The sequence below is a fragment of the Marmota flaviventris genome, chromosome 3 (genome assembly GCF_047511675.1).
Source record: "Marmota flaviventris isolate mMarFla1 chromosome 3, mMarFla1.hap1, whole genome shotgun sequence".
Lineage (NCBI taxonomy): Eukaryota > Metazoa > Chordata > Mammalia > Rodentia > Sciuridae > Marmota > Marmota flaviventris.
The window spans coordinates 72,252,129-72,277,512 of NC_092500.1; the positions used below are offsets into that span (position 1 = coordinate 72,252,129).

General features: G+C 33.8%; 2 protein-coding genes across 9 annotated transcripts in view; one reads left to right on the forward strand and one right to left on the reverse strand.

The window, feature by feature from the left end:
• Positions 1–619: 619 nt before the first annotated feature.
• Irak4 (interleukin 1 receptor associated kinase 4) lies at positions 620–25,287 on the reverse strand. 8 transcript variants are annotated; one of them, XM_071609950.1, is made up of 14 exons: positions 25,202–25,280; positions 19,972–20,090; positions 19,188–19,267; positions 18,517–18,686; positions 16,260–16,405; positions 15,284–15,466; positions 14,499–14,659; positions 13,587–13,651; positions 10,866–10,980; positions 10,352–10,461; positions 5,739–5,922; positions 4,838–4,900; positions 1,770–1,928; positions 620–1,640 (listed from the first exon to the last, which is right to left on the reverse strand). In XM_071609950.1, the coding sequence occupies exons 4-14, from the start codon at positions 18,675–18,677 to the stop codon at positions 1,605–1,607; spliced, it is 1,383 nt and encodes a 460-aa protein (XP_071466051.1). In that variant the 5' UTR covers positions 18,678–18,686; positions 19,188–19,267; positions 19,972–20,090; positions 25,202–25,280; the 3' UTR covers positions 620–1,604. The 8 variants fall into 8 exon arrangements, with proteins under 8 accessions (XP_071466051.1, XP_027789993.2, XP_027789988.2 ...); XM_027934192.3 differs by lacking the exon at positions 19,972–20,090 and having other exon boundaries at positions 16,260–16,402; XM_027934187.3 differs by lacking the exon at positions 19,972–20,090.
• Pus7l (pseudouridine synthase 7 like) overlaps positions 24,979–25,384 on the forward strand; it is a 29,746-nt gene continuing 29,340 nt past the window's right edge. The window contains exon 1 of the mRNA XM_071609949.1: positions 24,979–24,999. The gene's annotated coding sequence lies outside the window, so the exon portion shown is untranslated. The remainder of the gene's footprint in view (positions 25,000–25,384) is intronic.

The following is a 25,384-nucleotide window of genomic DNA, read 5'->3' on the forward strand; positions in this document are numbered from 1 at the left end:
TTAGTCACAAAAAGTACCCCACTTCTAGTACCAATTTTCTGTGTTCATTTTTTTGTCTCTGTGACTAAAACGCCCTGACAATTACAAATTAGAGAAGTTTATTTGGTTCATGGTTTCAGAAGTTCAGCCCCTGGTAGGTCAACTCCATTGCTCTGGGTCCAAGATGAGGTAGAATATGTTAGAAAAGCCTTGATGAATAAAGAAGTACTGCTTAGTTGATGCCAGTTGCTTATACGAGGGTTTTTTTCAGTCATTTTTCATACTAAAATAAATTCCTTCCTTCTGTTCATCCAAAGCCATAACATTTTCAAATAATATAAACAAACTACAAATTTTAAATGTAGAAAAAATAGTTAAAAATCATTTTAAAAAGCACTAGTATAGGAAATCTCTCACTATGATAAAACAAATCAATTTCAAAAAACTAGGGCCTGATGAAATAAAGAATCTAGTGAAAATCAGTACACTGCAACCCTAGGGTATAATCATACTCTCTCTAATTTTCACACACTGTCGAATGTGTGCAGAACCTATAAATATGATGGGATCATCACAGGCAAATCATCATAGGAGTCTCTTGGTGTTCATTTTCTGTTGCACATAATAAATTACCACAATCTTAGTGGCTTAACACAACCCATTTATTATATCACAGTTCTACATGTCAAAAGTCCAGGTAACTCAGACAGGCCCACATTCTGAAGGTCTCACACAGTGAAAATCTAGGTGTCAGCTGGAGCAGTGGTATCATCTGAAGATGCAGTACTCTTCTAAATTCTTTCAGGTTGTGGCAGAATTCAGTTCCATGTGGTTGCACAACTGAGTTCCCATTTGTTTCCTGCTGACTAATAGCTCTCATGTGCTAGAGGCCATCCTTTGGTTTTGGAAATGTTGCCCTCTCATAACATGGTACTTAGTTCTTCAAGAGCCATAGGAGAATCTCTCTTACTTCCTGAAGGGTTTACTTGACTTGTTTAGACCTATTTCAAACAGTACCCCTTTTAATACTTATAGTTAGCTCACTAGGGGCCTTAATTGCATCTGCAAAATCCCTTCAACTTTGCCATGTAATATAATCTAATAACAGCCACATCATCAGGGCAGCATCATCAGGGAATATTTAGTTTGTGGTGAATGACTGTTGAAAATAGTATAAAGTGAACATGAGCCTATAAACATTTTGAGTGTAATAAAATTTTATAATCACATCTGTAAACTTTAAATATTATTACCTCACTATTTACACAGTGCTTGTACATATTCTGCATCAGTTGATTTTCACGACCTCCTACCAGGGAGGCAGGAGATATCAGTCCATGTTATAGATGGAAAAAAAAAAGTTTTTAATCATGTTTGGTGATGTTCAAAGGAGATGCTTCAGGGGTTATTATGTGTACTGAAGTTAATACTAAGTGGGTAGGGCTAAGTGTTGATATGGTGACTGTACTTTTATTTGTTCTATATGTTGGAGGTTCAATGTATGCTTTAATAACCACTGCATTGCATCATGATGTCTTGTAAAAGATAAAGAAGAGAATTTAGAAAAAATAGTTTAAAAAATTGTTTATATATATATAAAATCAAGGGTCCTTTCCTATACAGTTTTAAGAAGTTGTCATCTCTTGCAGCAGCTGTTGGACCTTTTAAAAAGAAAGAACAAATGAAAAACTACATTACACAGCTGGTTTGAAATGTACATTTAGGAAAAAATGACAAACCTCATCCCCTTCATTCCCTTTACTTTTTATATGAGTGCAAAAAATTGGTACCTTCTTAATGTCTGGTCTCTTATTTTTCTTTTCATGAAGACATTGACTAGCAATAGAGTACATAGCTTCAACTGAAGTGGAATCAACATCATTCATCTTTACATCAATATAATCTTCAATTGTCTTTTCTTCATCTTCAATTTCTTCTTTAATATCTAGCTTAAAAATGAGTGTTAAAATTGTGTTAAGAGCTTCAAATACAAGAGAAATAAATATCAATTTTAATTATTTAAATTAATCTATGCTTTTACTATCCTTTCACTGTCTTCTTTTATAGCACTTTTAAGAAGGGAAGATACTGGGCTGGGGTTGTAGCTCAGTGGTGGACTGCTTGCCTTGCAAGCTTGAGGCACTGGGTTCAATCCTCACCACCACAAAAATAAATAAATTTAAAAAAGAATGGAAGATACACAGAACAAACATTAAATATTTATTTAAACCCCCTAAATACTTTTAACCTCTTGCCTTCTAATTTTTGCATTTACATGTGAGCTAATTGCTTATATGTTCCCATTAGTAGCATTTAATAGGCAGGCAGGGCAGAGTTATCTGCCTCAAGATGTGCTTCTGCTAATGCAATTCCAACTCCAAGATACATACACCCCTCTCTGCATTTGAAAAACTTCTCTATAGGTACTTAGATTGTTTCATCAAAGAGAAAAAAAGGAGAAGGCATAAGGGAGAGGCCAGGATGAAAGAATAATGAATGAGGATAGAAGTCTAGGACTATGGTGGTACAGTGGTAGCTCCCAAAACATGTCTATGTCCTAATTCCTGGAACCTGTGAATGTGACCTTATCTGGAAAAACTACATCTTTGTAGACATAATTAAATATCTTTTTTTTAAGAGAGAGAAAATTTTTTAATATTTATTTTTTCAGTTTTCGGTGGACACAACATCTTTATTTTATTTTTATGTTGTGCTGGGGATTGAACCCAGCACTCCACGCATGCCAGCAAGTGTGTTACCGCTTGAGCCACATCCCCAGCCCATAATTAAATATCTTAAGAGGAGGTCATGCTGGATTTTCCAGGTGGCCACTAAATCAAAGACAAGTGTCTGTATATGAACAAAAAGAGGAAAAAAGATATATAGAAGACAATGTGATTACAGAGACAGAGACAGGAGTGGTAGAGACATAAGTCAAGGAATGCCTTCAGAAAGTAGAAGAGGAGCCTCAGCAATGGAGAGGCACTAAGCAACTCAGTAAGTCCCTGTCTCGAAATCAAATACAAAATAGGGCTGGGGTTGTGGCTCAGTGGTTGAATGTCCCTGAGTTCAATCCCCAGTAACCCCCCTCCCCAAGAAAAAGAAGGTGAAAGAGGAAGGAAGGATTCTCCCCTGGACTCTCCAGAGGGAGTACAGCCTTGCTAACACCTTGATTTCAGACACTTGGCCTCCAAAAGTGTGACAGAATAAATTTCTGTCACTTTAAGTCTTCTACTTTGTGGTATGTTTTACAGCAGCTCAAGAAAACTAGTACAGATGTAAAAGATTACTTATAAGAAATAGAATGTAAAGATAAGAAAATTTTCTCTAGTGACATAAGGGCTTATTAAAGCATCACACTCTTAGCTATATGTGCATTAAAATCTTATTATTTTATACTGATACCATATTCAAGCCTTAAGAATGGGTGAAAAAGTATAATCTTTCCTTAAGTTTTATGATGTTCACTATTAAATGATGAAGTATAAAACTCGTGACTAAGAGAGATTCTGTACTTTTCTGTATTATATCCTCACTTAGTTTGAAGTTTTGAGGCTCTTATACATTCTGAAGAGGAAAAATATTTAGGTAATAGGATAGAAAAAGCAGGCCTTTAGACAGGTAAGCCTTGCCTAAAAAGTTTAAGCTGCAACTTAGTAAAACACTGGGTTCCATCTTTTGCCCTCTGTACCTCTTTTCTCTGACCTCCTCTATTTTTAATCTATATATTTTATATAATTCAATCCATACCCAAAGCTTTATCTATGACCTTAATTAATGGCTCAAAAATAGCATCTCCAATCCAGGATTTTCCATCAACTTCCAATAACCAATTAAACAGATAATTTTATTTCTCTGATTAAGACAAAATTTTACTTTTTAATGTGCCACTTAAAAAATTTTTTTTAGTAAAAAAAATATTACTAAAACAATAACTTTAACATTGTATCTATAAATATACTGATATGAAATATTATATTGCATGTAACTTCATGATTGCATTACCAATATATCATGGAGAGCTTTATGATGTACATTTTTATAATGGACAAAATATTATAACATACAGATACTTTACTTATGGTTTCCACAAAAAGGTATGGCACCAGATCCTTGAGCAAATAAATCAATCCCTTTGATTTTCTAATTCCAATTCTAGCTACATAATCTGGTATATGAATATTTCTGATATGATTATACAGGTTTGTCCCATTTGGACACATAAATTCCAATGAAATCAGTGTGGTTATTTATCCAAGTTTAAGAAAAACTTATACATGATATTTCCATCACTCTTTAATTTCATACAAATTTCAAAATTCTTAAAAGTTGTGACATAGAAAAAAATGCAGGGCATAATTCTCCTCTAGTTTTATTTATCATTCAGCTAACTTACTTATAAATTGTCAATGAAATGTCTAATATATAAAATTAGATAATGTTTTCTAAAACTTTATAAATAATCTATAATATAAATAGAGAACATTTACTAGCAATCCTATTCTGATACAAATTTAAATGTAGTCATTTCTTTCTGAGCTAGAAAACTGTTAGTAACCACCCTGGAAAGTAAGAAATTAAGGTAAACTGGAGAAGATCTCAGAAATCATTTGGTTATATTCTAATTTCACTCACAAAGAATGTATAAGTGACTGTTCTAGGCTTCACAAATATTTCATGGCAGAGTTGAGATTAGAAATATTTAATGCTCTTTCCATATATCATTATGTATTGCCAGTAGAAATACTTGTAAAATAAAATTCCATTTCTAGATGTCAAATTTTCCCATACATAGTAAATATTTAGACAATAAATGCAAAGAGAAAAGAACTAGAAAAAAATTGAATCTTTCAGTTACTAATAACTGAGGTTCACGGTGTTCATCCACAGCTGGAAGTCCAGTGATTATTTCTAGTAAAACCTATGAAGGAAAAAAAATCCATTAATATAACACTTAGGATAACATAAAAACTAGAAGGAATATGAATCTTGATTATGAAATCTGGTTAATATTTTCTGTACAAAATATATAGCTTTTGGTATTAAAGCAGAAAGAACACAAATCATGGGCATTTCTTATCACCTTCCTTCACAGGCACCTAGGATCCCACCATGCCCCCATAAGCAATTCTTTCCTATTGTCAACTTGTAAAAGAATCAATCCAATCAACATGTGTTTCGGGAATTCCCAATCCTTCTCCAGTCTTTCAGGGTATTCTTCACAAGAGTAAAGAAAATCAAATTTGATTATCTAATCCCAATTCTCTAGCTCTTAGAAGAATCTTATGTTCTAAACACTAGACATATTCTACAACCCCATGCCTTAATGTTACAGTTCAATGAAGTCAACTTTCCATATGTGAAATATATTTGAAAAAGATTAGATGAAGAAAAAGCCCCTAATATCTCCAACACTCACACTCTGTTCCTTACTCAATCTTAGTAACTATTAAGAACAGACTAGTAGATCAGAAAATGCCAAGAAAATGGAGACTAAAGTACATATTGTATGACATGACTCATTCTATACAATGATTTAATTTAAGCTCATCCAATTCACAAAAAAATCATTCATTGCAACAATTAAAAAAACTCAAAAATATCATACATTGGGAGACATTTTCATAAACTTTCTGATATAGTCAAAGGTTAACATAAATGATTAACATCTTTAAACACAAAAGCTAAGCAAGATAGGTATCTTAAAATAATCTTTTGATTTCGTACTTGTACAAGAATGATTATTGTATGTAACTTACCACGCCAAAGCTGTAGACATCAGATTTGGGTGTTATTTCTCCTCGTAAAGCTTCAGGTGCCATATAAGCTGTTGTGCCCACAATTCTGCTAGTCATGACTGTCTGGGCAAACTTCTCAGAGGCCCGCGCAAGTCCAAAATCTGATATTTTGGCAGTAAAGTCTTCATCTAATAAGATATTTGCACTGAAAAAATGTAAAATTTGGAGAAAAAATGTTTTCTTCCCAAGGAAGTCAAATAGTTCCTTAGATAGATATATGAAAGTATATATGCACACATGTATATACACATATATTTACATTGTTTGCCATTTTATTGGATATATCATAAAAGAAATTTATGATATATGTGAAGTTTGTGTAAATATATCTAGGATTCAGATTACAGTCAAATAGAAAGAGGAAAAACATTTAGGAGAATAAAAATGAAATAGAAATTTCCATGCTAGTGAGAGATATTTTCATAAATATTTCACAAATAATTTTAAAAAATTTAGTTACTGATGGATCTTTATTTTATTTATTTATATGTGGTGCTGAGAATTGAACCCAGTGCCTCACACATGCTAGACAAGGGCTCTATCACTGAGCCACAACCCCAGCCCCATAAATAATTTTTTACAGGAAATTTTAATCAGCTTTTTGCTGCTGTGACTAAAAGACCTGAGAAGAACAATTTCAGAGGAGGAAACCATAACACAGGGTAACTTCCCAGTCTTCCAAAGTACCATTTTCTTTTTCTTTGTGGTTATGGGGATTAAACCCATTGAACTTGCACATACCAGCCTTCAAAGCACCATTCTAACAAAATTTTAATTTTTTTATTGAGAAATAGTATTTGTGCATCTTTGTGGGATATATTAATTATTCGATATATACAATATATAATAATCAAATCAGGGTAATAAGCAGTCCTATCTCTTTAAACATTAATCATTTTTATGTGTTGGGAATCTCATACTCTTCTAGTCATTTCAAAATATATCATAGTGTTATTTTAACCTCTAGTTACCCTACTGTGCTATAGAAGAACCAGAAGTTATTCCTCACTCTATTTTTGGTGCCCTATAAACTTCCTTCTCCCCTTCCCTTACAAGTCTCTAGTGAAATTATTCAATTCTGTTCTTATATGAGATTGACTTATTAGTTTCCAAAAATGAGTGAAAATGTGGTATTTGTCTTTCTGTGTCTAGCTTTAAAATAAATTGAAAACACCATTCTTAATTACTTTCCTAACAATACTCAATTCACTTAAAAACAAATTTCTAAAGTTATCTAAATTATTTATTACTTTGAACTATTTTTGTACCATCTGGAATCTTATAAAGGGTAAAATTATGTATAAAAGATATTAATGAATTAATGACAAGCATCCATTTATATATTCATATTTTCATTCAATAAAACCTTATTGAAAAGACTTTGTGTTATAGTATTTAAACTTGGTGCTGAATATGTGGTGGTGAATCTTAGAACTTTATCTGTGGAAAAAGCATATGAAAAATTAAAAAAAAAACAGTATTACACTGGACTAGGGCTATAGCTCAGTAGCAGAGTGCTTGCCTAGCATGTGTGAGGCACTGGGTTTGATCCTCAGCACCACATTAAAATAAACAAATAAAATAAAGGCATTCTGTCTATGTACAGCTACCAAAAAATTCAAAAAACAGTATTACATGATGAGAATATCAGATACCAAATGCTGGAAAACCAATCATGTGCCAGGAATTACTGGGGAAAATTCCAAAGAGAAGGTATAAATTATACTTTGTTTTGGAGGATTATTTGAAGTTGATGGTTACATGAAGGAAAGAAAGGCATGTCAGGGAAATGAACATATACAAAGTGATGAAAACACAAGAGCATATGGTATACAGAATCAATTTAAAAACTAGTGTTCATGGAAGATGGAGTGAATTTGAACAGTATCTAAAGTTTACATAGTATGGAACTGATAATTTCAGATTTATCTTTTAGAACCATAACCTGGAAGTGTTGTAGTGAACAGGTGAGAACTGGTACAGACTTGTTTTACATTGACTAGGAAGGTTTGAAATAAAGCCAATAAAAGATAACAAAGATCTAAACAGAGGCAGAATAAATAGGAAGTGCACATTTTCAGGCACAGAAATTTGTGACAATAGGATATAGGGATTGAAAAAGCGTTAAGTTTTGGAAATGAATAAATACTGACTTCATTTGATTACAAAGGAAATACAGTTTGGGGAGCTATGGATGAATTATGGGTTTGTGTAAGCCACCTCAAAGCAGGGGCATTGCTCTTTTGAGATCTCTCATTTGCTCGTGATAGCAGGGGCGAAAAAATTCTGTCTTCCACAGAATTTATTGGTTCATACAGCTCTAGATTCAAACAGCTGCCTGGAAGTGAAAGAGACAGCAGTGTGCTTGAACTGACTTGAGGCACCAGGTGCCTGGAGGAGGAAGAAATACTGCAAAAGTTGATATGCTACCAATTATGCTTTGTTCCCCTCAGCCTCACTTTGGTTTATCTTGTAGAAGTTTCTCTCATAATAAATCCCTTTGATGTGTTTGCATATAAAATAAAGCACATGGAGCTCCCCTTTTTGTTAGAGATCAGACCCTACCAGGGCTGATTCACCCACTGAGCCCCACTATTAATCTACTAATTGAGTTTTTTGTCTTTATTTCTTATTTTTAATCACCTCATCATCTCGAGTTTAGGTAAACTGAGTAAATGTCATGCAGGTCATGATAATACAAGAAAAAGATGTTTGGTTGAAGGGATGGTTTGATTTCTAAGATAGTGACTTAGAGGCTCCAGTGGGATACTCAGGCAAGGAGTTTTGGTACAGGCACATTGAAAAATTCAGTATTAGAAGCTGATGATATTGACTTGAGAGTCACCTAGGCTACCCTTAAAGTAAACTGCCAGGCTGTCTTAAACTTGCAATCCTCCTACCTCAGCCTCCCCAGTAGCTGTGATTACAAGCATACACCACTGCACCCAGCTCCACTTCTTTATCTTAAAAGAACCTTAAACACAACATGTACAAAAGAGAATTTATATTTTCATTTTCCCCAACACCACTCCAACAGAGTCCTCTTTCTATATAAGTGAATCATGCCACAATGATTCCAGAGTACAATTCTGGATGTCATAATTCCAAGAGTTATTCCTGATATTTTCCCCCCTTCACTGCCAAGATATCAGCAAAGCATGCCATCTTAATCTCTCCAATTTGCTCACTTCTCTTCAAATTAACTTCCATGACCAAGACAGTATGGTAGCCTACTAATCACCCCTTCTTACAAACTGTTCTCCATACCAGAGTCACAATGATCTTGTAAAACTTACATATTATGTCACTGCCTTACTATAATTTTAATAACATCTCATTACATTTAAGATTTAATCACATATAAAACCTTACCTTGGTCTATCAGGCCCTATAGATCTTAACTCCCTATCTATCTGTTTAATTTTATTTTAATTCTTACATCCCTTCACTTTCTACATAACAGTCAAACTTTATTTCACCTCTTAACTCATTGAACTCCTATATTCCTTCCCACTACTGATCTTACAAACATGGTTCTTTCTGTCTAGATTGTTCTCTCCATCTTCTATAGCTGCCTTCAAACTGTTCTTGCTTATTTCCTACTCATTCTTTGGATGGAGATAATATATTTCACATATACATACTCATACACACTGAACCTATACTAAACACTATGATTCTATTATTATTTTGTGATTATTCAATTGATGTCAAATTCTATATATGCCACTTTTGCTAAATTGCATCATCTACAGTACTTAGTATATAGCAGGTTAATATTGAACTAGAGAAATATAAATACATGTGATGGTTTAGATATGAAATATATCATGTGTTGCAGGCTTGGTCCCCAATAAAGAAATGTTTAGAGGTGGGGATTTTGGGATCCTCAGGAGTACTCTGACCTCATCAACTGACTGATCTATTGAGGGATTTGTAGATAATGGCATTACTGGGAGGTAGGACCTAGTTGGAAGAACTAGGTTACTGGGGTATGCCTTGCAAGGGTATTTCTTCTGACTCCTTCCTTAGTCCCTCTCTCTGCTTTCTGCTGCCATAAGGTGAGCAGTTTTGTTCTGCCAAGCCTCAAGCCCAAAGCAACAGAGCCAGACGATCATGGACTGAAACCTCTGAAACAGTAAGCCAAAATACATCTTTCCTTTTCTAGTTGTTCATGTTAAGTATTTTGTCACAATGATACAAAGCTGACATAATACTTAAGAAGAAAGAGAACTGAAAAAGTACTCACGGAGGATGAAGGTGATTCAGAAAAGAGTCATAATCCAGAAACTAACAAAGAAACTATTTTCCACAAGGCAAAAGAGTTCAAGAAGAACAGAATAACATAATGTCAACAAATAAAGGGAAAAAAGTCAAGTAGGATGAGTACTAGAAATAGGTCATTGGATTTGAAATAGAGCAGATTACAGATGTCCTCATTGAGAAGAGCTTTCATGGACTTATGGAGAATGTATCCAGTTGCTTCAGGTTAAGACATGCATGTGAACAGTGAATAAACACAGTGACAACAAATTAAAGATGGCTTTCCAAAAACTTTTCACAGCCGCATTTACCTTTTAATATCTCTATGAATATGATGGTTTTCATGTAAAAAACTGATTCCATTAGCTGCACCCTGAGTAATCCTGCATCTTGTGTGCCAAGAAAGTGGTGGAGTACCATCCTTATGAAGAAACAAACCAATTAAAAAAAGAAAAAAAATCTATAGAAAATATGTAACTCAATATTTTTTCTAGGCAATAACTGAAAAATGCTATCACTAAGAATTTAGGTCTATAATTTTTTAAGTTGTTAAAATATGTCTAAATAAGATCAAATGGAGGTTAGCATTTCTTATCTGAAGATAAAAATATATAAGAGCATTTCAACATCTAACCTTGACTAGTAATTTTAGGTGATCACCTAACAGACTGACAATCCTACTTGTTTACATATCAACTAGACAGCTTTTATAGAGCAAGAAAAATATTAAGATTAGTGTAATTTAAATGATCCTGTACAAAGTAAATATTAATATTTTAACACAGAAACAGAAAGCCAAATGATATGATGAACAAAATATCTTACCAAGCAACACAGTCTGTCTAGCAATGAACCGTTGGGCATGTAAACGTATACTAAGCAGAGATCTTCGCCATCACTTGAGAAACCAAGTAGTTCTACCAAATTTTCATGTTGACACCTATGACAAAAAATTTTCCATGTAGATCATTATAATATCTATTTGTAAATATTCAATTTAGTGTTTCAACAGAAAAAAGATCAAGAAAATAGTATGTTATATATCAAATATATTATATATCTATGTCTTAATTATATAACCATAATTTTCTGTAAATGGTTCTCTCTTCTGAAATACTGATCAATGTTAGAAGCAAAACCTCTTTCTATTTTATAGTGAAAATTCAATAATTTGGCTCATTAGAACTTGTTATAACTTGGTTAAAGATTAGGTTGATGCCTGTATTTGTTCAGTACAATTTTCAATAGTATAAAGAAGATTTTTAAGAAGTCTGCTCAAACTTTTATAATACTCTCAAGAATTCTCTAACACACCAAAATATTTTATCACACAATAAAGCACTGATTTATAGGCCAGATCTTTAATCACATCTAAATTATACATGTCTGATCTTTCATCACATCTGATTGTCTGATATCTATATCTATATCTATATCTATATCTATATCTACCTGAGGGTAATAAAACTGAAGAGAAGTTACAGTATAACACAACTTCATGGATTTCTGGTTCAGCTTAGAGAAAACAGAGCTGAGTTTAAAGTCAAGTTGAAAATCTAGCTCTGCTACTTCTTAGATATGTGACCCGTAGCAGGTCAACAACCTCACTGAGACTCAGCTCCTTTATTTGCTAAATGCAGAAAATAGTAGCTAATTGGTAATATGAACACTTATAATTAAATGAATAAATATACAAGAGCCTAGAAACATACCTGGCACATATGTACTCCTTCCAAGTGCTTACTCACTTTGTTCATTCAAAATGCTTGATACTTCTAACATTTCCTTATAGCAAATAAATTATCTCTACCTTCATTAATATTTTAAGAAATATAAATTTAAAAAAATAATTGTTTCATTTTCCACCAAACTGGCACATTTTAAATATTAGTAGTTAACATTTACTGAATTTATACTATCCTTAAGGTATTGTGATGATTCACTTGCTTTGTTTTATTTAATCTTCACAACAGGGTAATATTATCCAATTTTACAGATTAGAAAACTAATGGACAGAGAGTAAAGAAACTTGGTCAATGTCATTCTACTAGTAAGGATCAGAGATTGGCACATATCAAAAAAAATAATAGGCAATGGTGATTAGGTAGCAATGATATTTACACTGCTAGTAGAAGTAAAATGATCACAACTTGGGGTAGAGGGTGTAGCTCAGTGGTGGAGCATGTGGTTAGCATGAGTGAGACTCTGGGTTCAATCCCCATCATCAGAAAAATTAAATAAATTACCATTACTTATCTATAAAAAGTCATTTGAACATGTATTTGGAAAGTCTTTAGAAAGTTAATGTAATCTGACCTGATAAGTTTTTTAGGAATTTATCCTGATGAAATAAGCCAAAATGTATTTAAACATTTAAAGATCTTTGTGATCCTTAAAGGATCTTTGATTTGTAATACTGAAAATTAGAAAAAAAATCTAGTAGGATAATGGTTAAGTAAGATATGGTCTTTATAAATGACAGAATGTTACAAATAATTTAATTTTTTAAAAATTTATTTTTAATGACATGGTAAAAATGCTACAACATCATGAAACAAGTACATCAGAATATTTGCAATGGTTACCTCTGAGTTATATATTTAAGAGTTGGTTTTGATTATTTAAAAAAAACATTTTCCTATATTTCCCAGTTTATCTACTTTGAACAAATTACTTTTACAACTGGAGAACTAGAGGTATGAGTAGAGAGAACAAATTTTCTTTTTTTCAGTGTGCATTATTTTTACTATACCTGAATCAATTTCAGTTTATTAAATATTTCTTGAGATTAACCAAATAGAATTGGTAATTTATAGCAATGGGCCTCGGGGATATAATTTGGTAAATCCCATTAAGATCCAAATCCAGAGCTCAGGCTCTGGAATCAGATCTGGATTTGAATCCTATCTTTTAACATTTACTGTCTATGTGACCTTGGGCAAGTTATTTAACACTTCTAAATCTTTATTTGTTTTAAAGGGAGGTTGTAAGAGTTGTCCTGAGAATTAAATGAGTCAATATAAATAAAATATGTAACACAGTGCCCAGCATATTGTATACACTCAAATGTCAATCAGTATAAGTACTAAATACATTTCTGATTTGTTTCTCCTACCTTTCTTGATAATGTCAACAATTTCCCAGCATTCTAGGTCAAAGTATTCTAAATATCTTTGCATATAATGCTTCCCTAGTTACTTTATGATTGTTATCTAAGGGTCTATTATTCTGTAAAGCTTTTTTGAAAGTATCTCTACAATTAATTTTTCATGAATTTTGAGTGCAGAAAACATAATAATGGAAAACTGCTGAAATTCCATGTAACTTTGATATGATTTTAAACTAACTCCTGTTTAATCTACAAGCATATGAGTGTATGCAGTCATAGAATTGAGCCAATAGTACTTATCTAAACCCTTTACTTTGATTTTATATAACTGCATTTGGAAATATCCATAGCTCATGGTACACTTTGGTAAAGAAACCAGGTTCCTTGTACCTTAACTGGTTCCTTTCCCCTCTATCACACTGCCAAGTAATACTTACTTTGCCATTACTTTTATTTCTTGATCAAATTGTTTTTTCAATTCTTCAGTACTAATGTCTACCATCTGAAAAAATAATATGCAGTTTAATACAGTATCATTACCCATGGCTTCTAAAGCTGAAGCAGCTCAAGAAATAGCTGGCTGATCTGCTTTCTTTAAAACAATAAGGTACTACTTTCCTTATTTATAGAACAACTGATATATAGAAATTTTAGTGTTTTGCTCAAGGTCCATGGTTTATCAGAGAACAGAAAAAAAATTATGAGCCTCCCTAAGTTACTGTGGAAACAAAATAGAATGAGACTTCACTGCATAGAAATTTTTAAGTAACAGAAAGCTGGCAAATTTGAATGCAAAAGGAAAATAAAATATTTGAAACATATATGAGAAAGAATGACAATGTATATATATGCGATCTATTAATATTTTTAGGATATAACAACAGATTTAGAGTATAACAAATCAAAAAGTAAGGGGTTAATATGTAAATAGAAATGGGAACAAAGAATATAGACAAGAAGATTTCTAGTCTTGATATATATTTTCTAAACTATATTTTTAAACAAGAAAAGTAATACAAAATATATATATATTTTCTTAGTATCATTTTTATTTTGATTACTCATGAGGTACAATGTGGCGCAGGATTTCTCAATTTTATTTTGCACATCTCTCAAAATTGTATGTATGATCATATGCATGTGTGCAAAATATTTTTTTCTAGGGATGGGGTCCATACCTCTCAATTGAATTTTAAATGATAAGGACTACCAGCTTTAGGAAGGCATTTATTAGAAGAAAATACATGGTGAAATAACATATTTCCTAAAGATTAACGTAAAGCTTGTTATATCACATACCAGGAAGCAACTATTCCTTTCATTCTTTTCCTCCTAAAAACATTACTTACAGCTGCCAGCTTCTTCACTGCCACTGCTGTGTTGTTCACATAGCCTTTATATACAACTCCAAATCCTCCCTCTCCCATTTTATTGCCACCAACAGAAATGGGCCGTTCATCAAAATTATTTGTGACATTCTTCAATTCATAAAATGAAAAACTATGAAAACCTAAAATGCCAATAAAATAAGGAAAAAGTGACTAAATAAAAAGGAAATTTGTTTTAATAATTTTGATGTTTTCTCAACTTAATATTTCGTACATATGCAAATACAAAAGAAAAGACAGGACAGATGGGATGGGGTAAAACCATGTTTAAAACACAAATTTTAAACTTTATTATGAAAATTATGCTTAGTGATCTTACCAACCAAACATTCTAGTTACTACCCAAAGTGAAGTCACATAATTTCTTTAAAAAAATGTCATTGCAAGTTATGGAAATATTAACTTATTTTTCCCTAGTTTCTATGTTTTGTTTTTGTGGTACTGGTTCTCAAACCCAGATGCATGCTAGTCAAGCACTCTACCTTTGAGCTATATCCCCAGCCTACCACTTTCTATGTTGTTTTTTGTTTTTGTTTATTGCATATCTTTACCTCTAATCACTGATACTTGTTAATGCAATGAAGATAATACATAATAAATGAAGAGGGAAAAAAAACCCATGCAAGAGCTATTGCCAGTGTGCCTTTGACAGCTAAACAAATGAAAGAAGGAGAAATTTATTTTAAAACAGTGATTGTCATCCTGACAAATTTACTAGTAAAGAGAGCAGTGAAAATGTTACTTACGTGTATCACTAAATTCTAAACTTTTATTTTCTGGACTTGAAGAGTCAGGTAGCACATGGTTTTGTTCAAGATTCTGCACAGGTATCACAGATGTCCTGTCTTTTTCATAGAAAGGCATCTGTTTCTGCTGAACTGTTGTAGCTTCTGTACAAGGTACAGCATGAACAGTTTTGGGAACAGCATCTGCAAAACAGAATAAAAAACATACAGAATAAGAAACACTTATTCCTTCCATAAGAAATTGTGTGTAAAAAAGTTCAACTAGGAACTCAGATTAATTAATAACATTTGAATTTTCAGAGGTTGGCACTATATTTTGACAGCATACATAAGAAGCTACCTAGTAAGAACTTGTCAGTCACAATAAAGATTGGTACAGTAAGGCAGAGTTTACAAAATGTGGCTCATGTGCCACCTGCACCAGAAACACTGAAGTACTTGTTTAAGAACATAGACCTTGAATCTAACTCCAGAATTTCTGACTAGGTCTGGAAAAGACCTCCTTGTTCAACAAGAACCCCAAATGATTCTTATGCACAATAAAGATTGAGAACCACTGGTATAAAGGGCGTCAAAGGGAGAAAGTTAAGGTTATAAGGAAGATAACTAGACACTAACACACTACAATGCAGTGTGGGGAAATCATGATGATAGAGTGTCATCAAAGTGGAATTTGAAGGTGGAAAAAACAAGAGCTCAAAAGAATAATTTCCTACAGCCTACACAAGTTCTGAACTTCCCGATGGCACAGAATTATCTAATTTTAATGGTGGAGATCAGACTCACTTTAGCAGCAGTCTGAAGTGTCCTGTGTCTGCTTGTTAAAGAGTTTGGGAGAGCTGAAAGAATGAAAGGAATTCTTAAATGTAAGGTTCATTTAATATGAGAAAGAAAGTAAGAGTAAGTAGAAATGTTTCCATTTCTGCCATTTGTCTTTCTACCCTAATTGTTGATACCCTGGTCACACTCAGTTTACCTGGAAGCAAAAGACTTGCAGGAGCAAAAAACTCATTTTGGATCAAAAGATCCACAAGATCACCAACTGTGCAATTTGTGGTACCCCAGTCAAACAGTAATTCACAAGTGGGACTTTTTCCAGTTTGAAGTAATGCTTCAAATCTCCTTAAAAGCAAGTAACAAAGAAACAAATTAGGATATAATTTGAGTTCATATGAAAACAGGAATTAGCCTCCTTTCTCCTTGTCTTGCTTACAGAACCTCCTATAAAATTAAAGGGAAGGGATAGCAGGAGAACAAGCAAAAATTACCACAAGCCAGGAAGGAGAGGCAGGAGAAAAGATGCTGAAGATTATGATAATAAAAGTTAACATTTACTGAGTACTTAGTAGGCTACAGGATGCAAATGCATGAACTTGTTTAAGGATTACCATTTTAATTAACTAATTAACTAATTAACTAATGAGAAATCCAAAGTTGGTCTGGTAGAGTAACCAGTCCAGGGTCACACAGCCAATAAGATACATCCAAGGTGAGATCCAAATTCAGATTTCTCTTCACATAAGGATGTACTTTCAACATACTAAGCTATATTACTTCCTTCATGACTTATTAACTAAATTAATTTTTATTTATTTAATTTTAAAAAATAAATCCACCTTCTTAATTAAACAAATAGAATATGTACACGTTCAGGAAATTACTCCTTTGATTTTAACTATACTTAATATTTAACTAAATTGAAAGAAAACAGAGCCCTTTTTCGTTCAGTACTTTAAAATTAAAAATTAGTTTCATGAAGTAACATTTAAAAACTTAATCAATATAACTTTCTCTGTTTTTCCTCCAACTATTTTATTTGGAAAATTTCAAACCTACAGAAAAGCTGAAAGAATAATGCAATGACCAACCATTTACCTACCCTTCGTCTAGATTCACCAACTGCTAACATTTTGCTAATCTGGGTTCTTGAACATACTGGTTTTTCAATCTCTGTGAGTGTGACAGTGTTTTAAGTGTAAAACAGATGTCTTGCATAATGTATCACAATCTATATTTACCTTACTACTTTCTCATGATTAAATTCAGGTTAAAATTTTTGGTAAGAACACTACGTAGGTGACAATGTACCCTTTTCACTGTGTCATATTCAGAGGTAAAAAAAAAAAAAATGCCATTTTGTGTCATTACTGTTGATCACTTGTTTAAGGAAGGTTTCTTTATGATAAAAGTAACTTTTCCCTTCTTAAGTAACTTGAGAGTAATATGTGGATATCTTGTACATCTGTTCATCAACAACCTTTATCTTATGCTTTTAAGTTCAATGATGAACCAATTATCATTAGCGGTTGTAAATTTGTAACTTTCTGATTTTATCACTATTTTAATCATTATTTCCTGGCATTATTCTCTAAAGAAGAGCTCTTTTCCTATCCCTCTCCCACAACTATCAAGTTTTAAATAGTAATATCAACAAACTATCTTTAAAAAGTAGCTTTCACGTTTTAAACTTGATGCTTTCACAAGTAATTTAAGATGTTTAAGCCTTCATATCAGCAAATATTTTGGAAGGACTAATACAGGTGTCAAGGCTTTAGATTCTTTGCCAGGTGATTGTTGAATACCAAAAATAAATTTCATTTTCTCTTGCTTTCAAAGACAGATTTTGACATAGGTCTTAATTGTAGTGACTGACAAAAAAAAAAAAAAAAACAACATATTTTACACTAAGAAAAAAATGAGTACAAACAAAGAATGTAAATCATGTGAAGCTAGTGTTGAAAAATTCTGGGTATGATCTAAGAATTACATTTGTAGATATGAACACTTACAAGTTAACAGCCTTAAAATCAATTTGAAAAACTGCCAAAATACATTGGTAAGGGTGCTTAGAGATTCACACACTTAAAAGTTTAAACTCCAGAATTTTACTAGATTTTTACAACAGTCTTATGTTCCTTCAATCTGAAAATTCAAAGTGTAAAACAGAGTGACAGAGAACTAGAGCAAAGGTGAGACTCTTTACTCTAACTCAAAAACTTATTTTGAAGATCACAATATTAGCCCAGCTGACAAGTTGAAGAATGAAGCAAAAATTGCAAAAGGAAAAGAAGAAAACAAAAAGGGGTGACTTATTACCCACAATAGAGAGGTTCACTTCCTAAATTCAATGAGTCAATAAAATTAAAGGGAAGGGATAGCAGGAGAACAAGCAATTAATAGGTATTTCTACCTACTAATGTAAAAATTTCAAAAGAAAAAGAATTTTATGTTACCTTATGTGAAACTGATTGTATCTATCATCACCAGATGGTTTTTTAATAGCTATAGCTAATTTCTTCCATCCTTCCTGAGGATCAATAAAATCTGACAACTTTCTAATTAGGCCAGCATTGAGGCAGCGCACATATGTTGATGGTGTTATGGGTTTGTTCATCTTCTATTCCTGAAATATGAAAAAATTCTCATTAAAATTTTACAGTAGTTTTGGAGGTGACATCTGTGAGCTCATATATCATACTTTGCTATACTGCACGAAATGTTGGCAACTGATTATAACACAACAAAGCAACACTCCAAAGTCAACTAGTTGATGTCCTAAGAAGAAATCCAAATTAAAATGCATTTTCAAGTTGTCCTCTGGTTTTGCTTTATTTTTCCATCTACAAATATCAATAAAAACAGTAGGACTTTTTTTCTGACACTGATATTTGCCAAGTGAAATTAATACAACGCAGCAAAAATTTTAACTTTATCTGAAAAATTTCTGTGAGTATGTTTGGGAATCAAGTCTATTTATCTTTCCATTTAAAATACAATTTTTTCTGTCAACACTTAACTATTAAAATCTATCCAATATTCTTTGGTAAAAGTGAAAAGTAAATATACTGAAATAATTTAATAGCATTAAAAGATATATGGCCCAGATGATTGTGGTGGCACTTGCCTATAATCCCAGTGGCACAGGAGGCTGAAGTAAGAGGATCACATATTAAAGGCAGGCTTGGCAACTTAGTGAGACCCTGTCTTAAATTAAAAAAAAAATTGAAAAGGTTGGGGATGTAGCTCAGTGGTAGAATACCCCTGGGTTCAATCCCCAGTACCACATATACACAAACACATACACAGAAAATATGGTCCATTCACATACTTTGTTAGCATGCTCTTCCTTGACCCCTTTACTCCTGCCATCCTCACCTCCTCGACTCCTGGTATTGGGGATTAAAACCAGTGGCACTTTACCACTTATCTCCATCCCTGGTTCTTTTCATTTTTTCATTTTGAGACAGGGTGTCCCTAAGTTTCTGACACTGGCCTCTGAATTGTGATCTTCCTACCTCAACTTACCCAGTGGCTGGGCTTGTAGGCCAGCCCTACCACACCCGATCCCCTACACATACTTTGAGTCCCTGAGATCTGCCTCACCACAATTCATTTCCTACTAAGCCAAAATATGTGGTTTGCCATTTCAACACCTCTCTAAACAGAACCTTTATTTCCTCAATCTCCCTTTTCTTCTATAACTTTACTCTGGAGATCAGAAGCCAGGGATAAGTCTCACAAGTTTACTTGTTTACCAGACCTGTAGAATACAGCTGTAAAGAACTAGATAATGGAACAGACTGGTGTGAACACCAGTTTATGACAATCCCTTTTCAACTGGGCATTCAATGCTATTATTTTTTACTTCTCTTGTGTCATTGTTCTTAGTGACTATTTCATACTTTTACCTCTCTATGTAGCTTTAACTTTTTTCATGCCCTTCATTCTCAGTAGATGGTGATCTTTTCTTCCAATGACTCAAGACAGATATTTTTCTGTCAATTATTTTTGCTTCCCTTTATTTTTTCTTGAAAATACAAAACAATGTATTAACAGAGTAAATAATACATTCATAGGATAAAAAATTAAAAAAATTATAAACAACAGTAAAAAGCAAAGTCTCTGTATCATAGGCTTCTAGGTCAATATTCACTTCTTCTCTTTATCTTCCCTTGACCACCATATCTAAATAGGTTTACCTGTTCTCTACCTAGTTATCTTTCATCACTACACGTATTTAGTTGTTACTTCATGAGTTCAGGGACCATACTGATTTTATGAATTAATATATACCCAGACACTTGCACATTGTAGATACTGGTGTTCTGTGCTTATTTTAGGAATAAACAAATTATTGCCCAGTACCTTACTAGGTGAATTATGTATTTCATTTAATCCTTTCAGTAACTAAGACAATTTTGCCACTTTTATACTGCATAGTAGTAACTGAAAGATCAGGAACTTGAACTCATTTGGAACTCTTGAGTCCAAAATTCATGCCATATAACCCTGCTTCTATAATTGATGTATTGTTCATATCACTCTCTTTTCTAGAGGGACCATTCCCTTCCTTTTATTCATTTATACATTCATCAAACATATGCATCAGGCTTTATCCCAAAGAGAAAATCTTTGTTCTTAAGTTGCTCAGTCTAGCAGAGAATACAAACAATTAAAATCAATGATAAACAAAGAGGTATGTTTAGAGTGTTATGTGGCCCAGAGAAGGAGCATCAAGCAGAGGCAGTCAAAATCAGGTATATTAGGACATATTTGGTTTGGTGTCATATATTATGATATATTTGGCTGAGTGAGAGGTTAGTAGGATGAGTGAAAGGTTATGATAAACCCAAAAGGAAATTCTGTATAGAAGGAACAGTCTGGAAAAAGATGAGAAAGCATGGGTTAGGCTCAAATAATATCTATTATAGCTGGACCACAAGGTGTATGTGATATAGTTAAGAGAGATGAAGTTGGAGAAACAGGAGGGCTAAATCATTACGTGCTCTGTAGGCTAAGACAAGGAGTTTAAATTAGTATTAAAAGTTTCAGAGGAGCAACTTCATGATTTTTAAGAAGAGGGTATTGTATGATCTTTGTTAAGTGGATTCCTCTGGATAAAAAAATTAAAGAGATCAGTCAAGGTCAAGAGACCATATCAAGGCAAGGAGACCAGTTTGAAAACATCTGCAATAATCTGGATGAGCAGAAATGAAAGCCTGAAAAAAAAAAGTATACTTTCAGGTAATAGACAAAAAAAAGATGAAAAAGTTTAGAGACCAAATAAAAACAATTTCATAGCCAGGCAGAGTGGTGCACACCTGTAATGCCAGTGGCTTGGGAGGCTGAGGCAGGAAGATTGAAAGTGCAAAGCCAGCCCCTGCAATTTAGCAAGGCCCTGGAGACACTGTCTCAAAATAAAATAAATAAATAAAGAAAGAAAGAAAGAAAGAAAGGCCCGGGAATGTGGTTCAGTGGTTAAGTAGTTCTGGGTTCAATCTCCCATATCATAAAAAAGAAAGAAAGAAAGAAAGAAAATTCATAAGAGATCAGAGATTAGAGGAAAGGGAGAGTGAGAGAATAATGAGAGGATGCCTGGATTTTGTGAAATACCTATTTCTGGCACCATCTAGGAAAGGTGGCATCAAGTAGCTATATGAATGTCTGGAGCTTAGCAGAGAGGTTTCAGCACAGAATGCTCACTTATCTATTCTCATTTATGAATTGAGGGGCTGGGGTTGTGGCTCAGGGGTAGAGCGCTTGCCTAGCATGTGTGAGGCACTGGGTTCAATTCTGAGCACTGCATATAAATAAATTAATAAAATAAAAATGCATCAACATCTAAATTTAAAAAAATTTATGAATTAAGAGCATATTTGCATATACAGGTGAGAAAACAAGTTAAAAATAAATTTGCCAATTAGCGAGCGACATATAGAATGGGAAGGAATGAAGTAAAAGAAGCAATTTAAAAAGTACTTGATAAGTTATGGAGGCAAAAAGAAAATCAGGACAGTACCATATTAGATTTATAGGATGGGGACTGATTGGTGTCCATTCTAGAAATCTAGAGAGGTCAAATAAATACCAATTGGTATGTAAAATTTGGAAACCTGAAGGATAGTGGTGACTTAAGAACAGTACAGTGAACAGTGAATGAATGGTAAAAATAGATTTTCCAAGATGTCCATCTATGAAGAGAAGGAGAGGAACAGGGGAAGGGAGTTGAAGAAGGAAAAGAAGCTGAAATATGGAATCTAAAGTTGTATCAATGAACACTGCACATTAAAATCCACTGCACTCAATGAATCTTTTATCCATATGTGATTTGGACCTTACAGACTTTATGAAAGAGTTTCAGGGACCCCAATCACATTTTGAGAGCTGCTGGTTAAGAGTTTAAGGCTTAAGCTGGTTGTTGACACAAATGAGATAGTGAAAAGGTCAGTGCTGAGCAGAAGGAAATCTCTTCCTCTGAATCTAAAAAGAAGAATAGAGGGAGAGCTCCCACACAATGTCATTTCCTCTATGAAGTAGGACACAAAGTCATCTAGGGCTAAGTAAAAGCTCAAGCACCTTAAGAGTCAGCTACTCCTCTGAGTCCAACTCAGAAGGTAGTATTGGCTTTTCCTGATAATCAACTCTTTTGCTCCAAAATGTCACCTGATCATTCTTCTATTACAACAATTATTATATTTTATTGTGTTTCTGTCTTCCCTGCTTGTGTATTCTCCTGGGTAGCAATTCAACCAAATTTACTTCAGCAGCTACAGAAAACATTTGTGTTGAATGAAAGGATGATATTTTTAAATTAAGAAATCCTGTCTACGTATAGATTATGCAGTTGTCTCCTTCAAGTTATTTTCCCTTATTTATCCAGATTTCTCTAAACTGTAAGAAATACATGATTGACAAAGCTAGAAAGGTACAAAATGCTCAATAATTCTAAAAACTACAGCTAAAATGCAGGGAATTGAGAACAAAAACAGGCTACATCATGGTCAGAAATAAATTTTGTAGCTCTCCTGCACCCAGATTTCCAGCTGAGATGATAGTGTAGGGACATCAGGAGAATATAAACCAAAATATTAACAGTGGTTATCTCTTGATGATTATTTTTATGGTGATTTTAATTTTGCTTTTATGGCTTTTCAATAATGAAAATAAACTGTATAGAAAGTATCATCTTTTTTAAACTCCTTAAAATGTACTTTGATGTACTCTGCATTAATAGAAGTGGTGCTGGATCTATAAGTATCCTTATGATTATTTTCTCATATTACTAATTTCTATGGTGAAGACAAACCATTCATATTTTCAAATAAGACAATGAGGACAAGTATACTAGATGAGGTTGCAATATACTAAAATCGATGTCTGCTTGTGGAATCCAAATGCGTTTCTGTTCATATGCCCATAGTATGCCCCAAGAGACTTCAAAACATTTTTGTCAAATGAATTAATACAGTTTAAGACTGTGATAAAAGGAGGGGAATGTATAGGGGTTGGAGAATGATGGACTTTGGGTTTGCATGGGTGTGGGAACAATTATTTTTTGACAGAATTTATTACATAACATTGTTTTTAAAAGTAATGCACAGAAATATATGTAACCTCAATATTTACAGTAGTGTTGAAGGGTTACTGGTTGGGTACAAACAATAGATATGAGAATATAGCTGAGTTTTTCAGATGCTGGTAGTCTTATTTAATCAAGCACAGTACGTTTTAATATATTTGTAACCCTTCTAAAATACATTATTTGCTTTCATATGCTCTTAGCAAAATATGCCAGATAGTCATTAATGTTTATTTTTGAACACCTCAATATCATCACCAAATACAAAAACTGATGATAACTTCCTACAAAATTCTACAGGGTAGCCTTTTTCAAACTGGGATATGTGCTGGCATATCATAAATAAACATGTATCTTTTTAAAAAAATGACTTAACTCAATGGTAAGTAATTTAAAATGTTTGGGGTATTTAAAAATTATATAATGTCATTCATTCATCAAATATTTACAGAGTGTCTCTTTGTGCTGGAAGGCTCCTGGAAATAGAGCTTTAGGACAATTGGGTGGGGGGAGAGAATTAACTGCTGGAACTTATATTCTAATAAAGAAGTCAGGGAATAAGCAAATGAATGAATTCTATAGTATGTTGAAGTAAGGACACAGAAGCAGGAAAAGACAAATTAGGAGAGTGTACCAACAATCTGATGGGAAATGCTGGCAGCTTGGATTAGTGGGTAGAGCAGAGAAGCTGCAGAAGATCCAGGATGCTGGTATATTCTGAGGTACAGCCAATAGAATCTTGTGTGCTGATGAGAGGAGGCAGAAGATAGCACCAAGGTCTTTGGACTTGAACACATTTCCTGACATATACTGACAGGAAGACTGTGGAAGGAGTAAGTTTGTTCTGAAAGATCAGGAGGTCAGTTCGGACAAATAGAAATCAAACTTCCCATGAATGTTTAGTATGAAAACAGGAGAATAAAAGAAATATGAATTTTCCAACAGACGTCTAAAGGATCACTACCAGAAAGGGAAAACGACAGATTTTAATATCCTGTGCTTTTAAGGCGCTTGGGGCAGGCAGGTTTTTGAGGTACCAATAGCGTTAGTTTCCATTCTCAGTGGCTAAAAGTATTTTCTCAGGGTTTGCTTTTTATCCTTTTGTGTCTTTTGCTTCCTTGTCGTCACGTATGTTCCAAGTCTGGTAATGTACTTATCTGATCCTACAATGCCTCTCCACTTTCTAATTGGAATCTTGAAAGCCAGAGAAACTTTCCCCCGCCACAAGCATCTCCGTGAGTGCTGACTTGACTTCCTGGTTCTGAGGAAAAAGGCTCAGGAACACACACCCTGGGAGCCAAGAAACAGAGAGTGTCTGAGCCAACATATGGCTGGGTGACGCCCCTCCACGCCACAGGTTCGTGCTCTGGTTTGACGAACTTCTGGATCCCCAGGGACCCACCAAGCTCTGTCCATGCAGCCTATTTCCTAACTTTTCTTACTTTGATGGTAAGGCGATTTACGTTCTGCAGCGGTCCCGCGACAACCCTGAGCAAAGAGAATGAGGCTCGACTCCCACAACCTTCCGAGAAGGAGATGCACAGGCCGGAAATCCTTACCTGCCGGGGAGTCAGGTGGGAGGCACTGACCCGACACCGCCAGGCCGAGCTAGCAGTGGAACGCCAGCGCACCCGGAAGCGCTGGAGAGGGGAGGTGCCATTCTGAAGGCCACGCCCCCTGATTCCTCTAGGTGCCTGTAGGCGGCTCTACGACTGGAGAAACTCTTGCGAAGGTCGATTCTT